This window comes from Nothobranchius furzeri, chromosome 1 (assembly GCF_043380555.1).
Source record: "Nothobranchius furzeri strain GRZ-AD chromosome 1, NfurGRZ-RIMD1, whole genome shotgun sequence".
In the NCBI taxonomy this organism is placed as follows: Eukaryota; Metazoa; Chordata; class Actinopteri; order Cyprinodontiformes; family Nothobranchiidae; genus Nothobranchius; species Nothobranchius furzeri.
The window spans coordinates 92,366,798-92,374,835 of NC_091741.1; the positions used below are offsets into that span (position 1 = coordinate 92,366,798).

The 8,038-nt window shown below is 41.5% G+C and overlaps 1 protein-coding gene across 1 annotated transcript; it reads right to left on the reverse strand.

Moving 5' to 3' along the window:
• Positions 1 to 4,383: 4,383 nt before the first annotated feature.
• Positions 4,384 to 5,856, reverse strand: LOC107382036 (uncharacterized). The gene is made up of 5 exons (XM_015954009.3): positions 5,813 to 5,856; positions 5,684 to 5,736; positions 5,487 to 5,614; positions 5,280 to 5,334; positions 4,384 to 5,219 (listed from the first exon to the last, which is right to left on the reverse strand). Exons 1-5 carry the CDS (start codon positions 5,836 to 5,838, stop codon positions 4,735 to 4,737), a joined length of 747 nt encoding a protein of 248 aa, XP_015809495.3. The 5' UTR covers positions 5,839 to 5,856; the 3' UTR covers positions 4,384 to 4,734.
• Positions 5,857 to 8,038: the final 2,182 nt, after the last annotated feature.

Sequence of the window (8,038 nt, forward strand, 5' to 3'; positions counted from 1 at the left end):
TTGAGGACCTCTTCTTTATGTTCTTCTTTAAATTCTCCAGAGTATCTTCATACGTTTTTTCCATCTGGTTTGTGAACCACCACGTGGATGGACATTTGAAGCCGGGGCAGGCGTATTCGACCATATCGATGAAGGTGTCACCCTCAACAAGAGACAAAGGCCTCATGTCTTAATCAACTGTAAGATAAAAATATAAATATAGAAACAACATAGCATTCAACATTTAATTACTAGACAAATCACACAAGGACATGAAGAAAAAAAGAAGCCAACAAAAGCAAACGTTGGACATTAAAGAAAGTGGACCCTATTGTCATATTTGTCATCTGTTTTTATCTAAGTGAGGGTGATTTTTTTTTACATAGTTAGCAGTTTCCTCCTGAAAGATGCTGAAAGCAAGCAACAGTTAGCTAATATGTATTACTTTCAAGATCCTTTTATTCAGCTCGGCTGGAGGTGTGCATTGCATCTCTTGCCCAAGATAAGACAACAAGGTTCTTTGCTTTGCTCTGGAAAACACTAAATCAATTCAAAGATTAAAAGTGTTTATTGTCAAATGCACAGTTAGAAACATGTTTCCCTGTTGCAATAAAGTCAACAATATAAGCTACACAGAAGTATAGGCCTTGCAGAATGCAAATGAGAACATATTTGGAGCATATCAGAACAACAGCTATGAAAGTATGGCATCTTAAATCTGCTCTTAGCCTTATTTCAGTGCTATGCCATGATTGTCATTTGAGAATGCTGGTGTGGCTAATTTTGTAATGTTAAGTCATGTTTTGTACAACAATACATTTTGTCATTGCCTAGCAGCAATTACCTAGTTAGCCATTTGAGCCAGCATTATATGCTATCGCTACTTAAAGTTAGCTAAATAAAGCTGTGTTTAGCCAAACCAAACACACCCTACTGAAGTGTGCAGAGCTCACGCACATGTTACACAAACATGCAATCACTTTAGCAAACACTGACAATATGATATAATGTTACTTCTGTTCGCGGGAGTCACGGGTAACAATGGGATGCCTCCGCTTCAGATGCTCCCACATGGACGTTGTGCTGGTGTGATAAGCCAATTCCGTGGTGCAAAGACTGCAAATAACGGCACTTTCAAGTTTTGTGCTCTGTTTAAAATATTCCCACACCTTTGAGGTAGGGCGCCGGGGTCCCTGAGACATTGCTGCTGAGTCTATCAGATGAACGGCGTTTTGTTCTCCGCGCTGCTCTGTTTCTGTCACGTGGTGCGTCGACTTCCGGATTTGACGTCGACAGTTTTTTAGAATCGAATCCTCAACGTCATCGAGGCGTCGCTACAGGCCTAATATTTCCACCCTTTGTCTTGATCTTCCTCTTCATCCTCCTCTTTCTCGTTCTTGCCCTCCTCCTCATCCCCCACTTCGCATACGCACCTGTCCTTGTCCTCTCACATGAATTCTTCTATCCATTGTCTCACTTTCTCATTCCCACCTTCAACAACCTGTTTGCTCTCTGAACTTGCTTATATTGGTTGTCACATCATTTCACACAAGTGAAATCTATTTTGACTGATTGTGTTCAATCAATGACATTTGTGCTCTTATGGGTAAATGTGTGCCACTTATGTTTACCGTTATGGACGACATGTACATTAGAATGCTGAATGTGTTTTAAGAATGAGAATGCGTTTAGAGTTTTGCTAAACCGTGTGAAATTGTTTAAGGTTTTGACAACAGGTTCAACAGTTAGCTTAATGAGTTCAAGCAACTGAGAACTTTCTTCAGTCAATGGATTTTAGTGTTTTAGCAATTGAGAAAAACTGTAAACATATGTGCACCTGGGACTTGGTGCTTTGAGTTTTTGTCTCTCAATGCTCCAGTGCCTACCTGCTTGACACTCAGAATTAAGGGGTTGGATTGGGGGGTTAAGCCACCAAATGGTTCCTGAGCACAGCTGTTTCTGCAGCTCACCGCTCCCCCAGGGGATGGGTCAAATGTGGGAAAGCAAATTTCGCACACACATCAGAGTGTGTGACAACTGATGGAACTTTAACTTTATTGGTGCCAAAGGCTCATAATTTGTTAGCTAAACAGAACAGGTTGCTAACAGAATCGGGGGTCTTGATAACCCACACTTTACAATCTGTCTATAGCCATAAACAAATCAGGGCTGCTCAAAGAACAAACGTTTCTCTTGAGGACTATTTTTGTTCTTTGCTCTTTGTTTAGATAAACTGGATGAAGAAAACTTCCATCCATTCTCTTCCACTTATCCAGAGCCGGGTCGTGGGGGCAGTAGCGTAAACAGAGAGGCCTAGACACCCCCCCCCCCCAGCCACTTGGGCCAGCTCCTCCGAGGGACTTCCAAGGTGTTCCCTGGACCTCCAGAGTGTCCTGGATCTTCTCCAAGTTAGACGTCCCTGGAAAACCTCAACATTGAGGTGTCAAGGAGGCATCCTGACCAGATGTCCGAACCACCTCAACTGGCTCCTCTCGATGTGGAAGAGCAGCAGGTCTACTCCGACCTCCTTATTTTTTTGGTCACTACCCAAAGCTCGTGACCATCGGTGAGGGTTGGAACGTAGATCTCCTTGTAAATGAAGAAATTTGCCTTCAGGCTGATCTCTCTTCACCACGACAGACCATTACAATATCTGCATCACTGCAGAAGCAGCACCAATCTGTTGATTGATCTCCAGATCCATCTCCCCCTCACTCGTGAAAAAGACCTTGAGATACTTAAACTACTTTGGGACAAATCCTCATCCCTGACTCAGACGGCATTCTACACTTTTCTGACTCGAGACCATGGTCTGGAATTTTGGAGCAAAGTCTCATTTAGGGTTGTCACGGTATGAAAATTTAACCTCACGGTTATTGTGACCAAAATTATCACGGTTTTCGGTATTATCGCGGTATTTTTTAAACGGTGTTGCATATGTTCAGAAAGCATTGATAGTCCTGTTCTACACAAAGTGAAATAGTTCTGAAAAGGTTTAACAGTGTTTATTAAACCTAAAATAACACAAAGCCTTAGCAAAAGTGCAACTTTTCACAAGGAACAAATAGCTTCTTTTTCTGGAACATGTTACAGTAGTCAGTGCAGGTTTAAATTATACAAATCCAAACATTCAAAACATAAACAATATGTAAACAAATCAAAGAAACACCACTTGTTTTCTCATATACTTGTTTTCTTCATTATCAAAATGAAAATCTAAAACTCCAGTCCACACTTGACTTGAGCACTGTACAAGTCAACCTTAAAAAATATGTATTTAAAACAAATAGCCACTTTAAACAAATTACTAAAATAACTACTACACTATGTAATCAAATCCAAATGTTCAAGTATAAATGGCATTGAATAAGTAAACAAATCAATGACAAGGAACTAATTGTATATTTCTCTTCATCATCAACAAATAAGATGCTTCATCCAGCAACAGGGTGTCCGTGACACGGTTTAAAAGCTGGCAGAGGACGCTGCGGCTGCAGTATATAGTGACTCGTTGCATTCTCCCTCAACCAAAAGTCCTCGCGTCATGCATTTAAGCTAAAATGCTAATGTTGACTTACCTTGCACTGACTCTAGAGACGTGGGTGATGGTCACGCAGATGTGCCATTCGATTCGAAGTGTTGCTGCCTTTTGCAGACACTTGTTTCCTGCACGTTCTGCAAACGGGATAGCCGTCTTCTATTAACTGTCCCTCAGCATTTTTCAGAAATCCAAAATATGCCCATACTTCCGATTTAGTCTTCTTTGAGGGCTGTTGGATGTCCTGGGCGCTGCCGTCTCCTCCTTCGGCCATTATTTCAGCTTCAAAATTTTGGTGCCGTTGCAAACTAAAAAGTGCGTGTGCGCACCGCGGGAACTTCAGCTGAAGCGACGGTGGCTGGTAAGGGTCATCGCGCCGAAACCGCGGCCTCGGTAAACCCACCGAGATAATAGTTTTTTAAAAACTGGACGGTTATTTTTATTGTCAACTTTTTTACCGAGGTTTACCGCTATACCGGTTACCGTGACAACCCTAGTCTCATTCCAGCTGTGAACCGCTCCAGCTAAAGATCAGTGTGATAAACCAATGGGACCACATTATCTGCAATAACAGACCTGAGCCTTAGGTCACAGATCCCCTCAACACCTTGGCTTGAAGCAGACTTGTTTTGCTTTTTGAAAGTGTTTGGTTATTCCAGTCATTTACCTCTAGGGTCTTTCAGATCACAGCTTTGTAGGTTGCTGCAGCCACTACATTCAAGTCTCTCTCCTGTGAAGAGTCCCCATACTTGGTTTCAGGAATTATGGCTCAAGTTGTTTTAACTGCCTGGACATCGTTTTGACTTAAGTACACACAAGTTAAAGGTAGCAGGAAAAAAACATTACCAAGTATCAAAGCCAATGGATGAGCTTATGACACGGTCTTTGATTTATTAATATCAAAAAATCCATGCAGTGTATGGAGCAGAATGGAGTCCTTCCTGATTAGCCTTGCACAAAAGCCAGATAGGTAGGAGTGGCCAACTATTTAGAGACCAATCTCTCAGACTGGTCTTAAAATTTAGAGCCAGTTAGATGACTGTAGAAATAAGTTCTGCTTTCTATTGTGTAGAATAAAATCTCCAGATCCAAGTTTAGGATTACATTACATGTTACAACTAATTTTCAGAAAAGCAACAACTCATTTCTGCACAGGTTTCATTTAACATTAGGATGAGCTGAAGTTTGCAGACTGACATGCCCTTGCATAACCAGCTTCACATGTTCTTTGGTGGCTGTGGGAAGATTTTCTTCTGCTGCCCAGAAGTAGGAATCTCAGGAACATGCTCCTTCAGGTAGTGGATGCTCTGGTAGTAATCCTTTCCCTTCTCATTACTCTTGCTGAATGTGGTGTAGGTGCCAGGAGGGTACAAACCATACAGGAGCCTGTAGTCAAAGTAAGGGTAAGGAGAGGAGAGAGGGTAGAGATAAGGGCTACCCCAGAAGACTCCATCAACATAAGGCATAGGGTAACTAGGAAGTCCTTGTCCAGGCCCCATGCTGGCAGCTGGGTAGCCAAATTTTTCTGATTCATGCTGGTAGTTCCCAAGTTCAGCTTCCTTCTCAACATTGGAAATCTCCCCAGACTGGAGGACTGGTCCTGATGGTGCAGAGTTTTGTGGGAGAAGCATGCTGGAGTCAAGGATCTGGGTGTTGGCCAAGCCTTCTTCAAAGATATTAGGAGCAACAGTCCACTTGGTTTCTGGAGAGAATAGATCAATTACACCATTTGTTTAACAGCATTTAGCAAACTACTTCATACCTGGCAAACTGGACCCAGGACCTCCAGCATTGTATCCAGCAGCTGGTACAGGTACCTGTGGAACACCATACGCTGCTTGAACAGGTACAAAAATAACAGCATGATATCCAGGAACAGCCTGACTAGGAACAGAGCCAGGCCAAGCAGGAACCCCTTCAGATGTAAAACCCATCACACCTGGTGCTGGAGCACAGAGGGACTACTAACCATTTGTCCTGATCCTTCTTGCCTAGAAGCACTGTACAAGGGTGCATAGTGACCAGTGGACAATCTCTGTTGAGGAGCAAAGTCATCTCCTCCTTGGTGACTGCTGCTCTGGCCATGGGATTTGGAGCCTAAAGTAAAACCAAGTTAGTAACCAGAGTTACCCAAAAGTTGTTTGGCAAGAGTAAACAGATCATTACCTTTAGATGGAAATCCATGTGTATGCAGAATCAGCAAAGCACAGAGGGAAAACCTGAAGGAAAGGAACATAAAATCATGAGCAAGTATTTTTCAACAGATTCATTGAGACAAGCATCATTGTAACATACCCCAGGAAGGCCTGAACAGTCACCATACTGAAAGTCAGCTGTGTAGAAAGTGAGCATGGGAAGGGTTTATATATGCTGCCAGAGACCAGCCCTGACCAATCAGAGCCTAATGAGTAAACAACACTCAGCTGGAGAGTTCATTAATCATTCAGAGAAATGTCTCTTTAGTTAAAATTATGTCAGATGTAATGGGTTGCCTATAATCTAGGTTTGGTTTGTACCTTGATTTTATGGCCTTTGGTTCAAGTTGGATCCAGTGAGTGAATCCTGTGTGGCTTTAATGGCATTTAAAAAAATACTTTAGCATTAAATTATCCCCAAAATATTCTCAGGTGACAAAAATGTGTAAAAAAAATACAAATAAAAAAAGGATACAGCATCATTATCATGTATTTATTTCTAGAGAACCTTTTCACCGCCAAAGTGGCCCAAAGTGATATTCACTAAAACCAGAGAAACAAGTTAAACAGATAAAGCATTTGGTAAAACAATTAAAACAAAAGGTCTAGATTTTTCAGATCTGTGTTAAGTTCATTCTGGGATTTTTATTTTCATTTTTATTTTTTTGTCTTCTTCTTTTTGTCAGATTCCTATTTAAAAACAAAGTAAGATAGTTTTATCTCTACCTTTCAGCTGACAGTTTGGGCTCCTCCCTGAGTCACACCTGTGACACTCTGACAGAAGCTGGTTTAGTTAAAGACTTTTCTCCTGTTCATGTGATCAGACAGGTAGTTTAGCCATTTTACCTTTATGTTTATCAATGTTTTGTATTTTGTTTTATAATTAGATGGTGTGTGTTAGTTTAGCCTGAGCTGTAAGAATAAACATGTTAATGACCTAAAACAGTTGAGTACGTTATTTTTCTTTTTGTGTTACACCCTGCACCAGACATTGTCTTTACTATTTTAGTAGTTGTAACAGTCGTTGAACTTGTAATCTAAGACATATTTCTGCAGGTAACAACAGAAATCCAACAGTTTGGGGTCTTTGCTTTCTTTTAAGACACCTTTCAGTGCTTTAAATCATGTTCAGTCTGCAGAAAGAAACACTTGTAAAATGTTACAGGTTGAAATAAAATGATGTATCTGCACCTAATCATGTCAAATGAAAATGTTACCAAATCAAACTCTATGGATCCCCAGTAAATAAATAAAACTGACCTTGTTTTCGTTTTAGGTCTTGTGTTCAAAAACTCTCAAGTCTGGAGTTAAAGAATGAGTTATCAGTAACAATCATGCTGATGCAGAGTGAACAGTTGTGGCACCATCAGTCCTTCACCTACCGGCTCAGGAGGTAGAGCGGGTGTCCAGTGATTGGCGGGTTGCAGGATCGATCCCGGCTGCCTGCAGGGAATTCTGCTATTGCGTCCTTGGGCAAGACACTTTACCCTCCCTGCCTGCTGGTGGTGGTTGGAGGGACTGGTGGTGACAGTGTACCTCAGCCTCACGTCTGTCAGTGTGCCCCAGCCGTGGCTACAATGTAGCTCATCACCATCAGTGTGTGAATGTGTGTGTGAATGGATGAATGATCCACTGTAAAGTGCTATGGAGTCGTCTGATACATGTGTGAGTCATTTATTGTTTATTATACTGGAAAACATCCTTCATTCAGTCACAATCAGGTGAATTTACTAGGTTAAAATGAGTTCAGGATTATCTCCACTGGAGGCCTTGAGAGTGAAACTTAGACATATAATAAAGATATTCGTCTCTATGGGCAATTTCTGTAAAACAAAAAGTGAAAGAAAAAAAACTGTGATGTCATTCTGATTTGAGGATGTGTGTGTGTGTGTGTGTGTGTGTGTGTGTGAGTGGGGGGGGGGGGGGGGGTGAAGTCTGCAGTAACAGACCATGCTGCTGCACTTCATAGATGCATGTATTAATGTCATCACTGATGTCAAGTGATTTTCATCTGTCACACTGCCCTAATATTATTGTTTATACAATGAAGTAACTGAATCTGTAGGTGTTATTGCTGAATGATGGCAACTCGCACACATGATGCTTAGAGAGTTGAGATGTTTTATGATCCACCTGACAGTCACTGCAACACTTAGCAGAGAAGCAGGGCTCTTCTCATGAGGTCTAAACAGATTAGGGACCTGCTGCTTTGAATAGATCTTATTGATGTTTGATGTCTTCAAACCAGCCTGGTTTAATGGGATCTGTGGTTCAGCTGCACTGGCCTGAGGGTGGTGTTACATCTGAAGTTGTGTTAGTTTCAAAA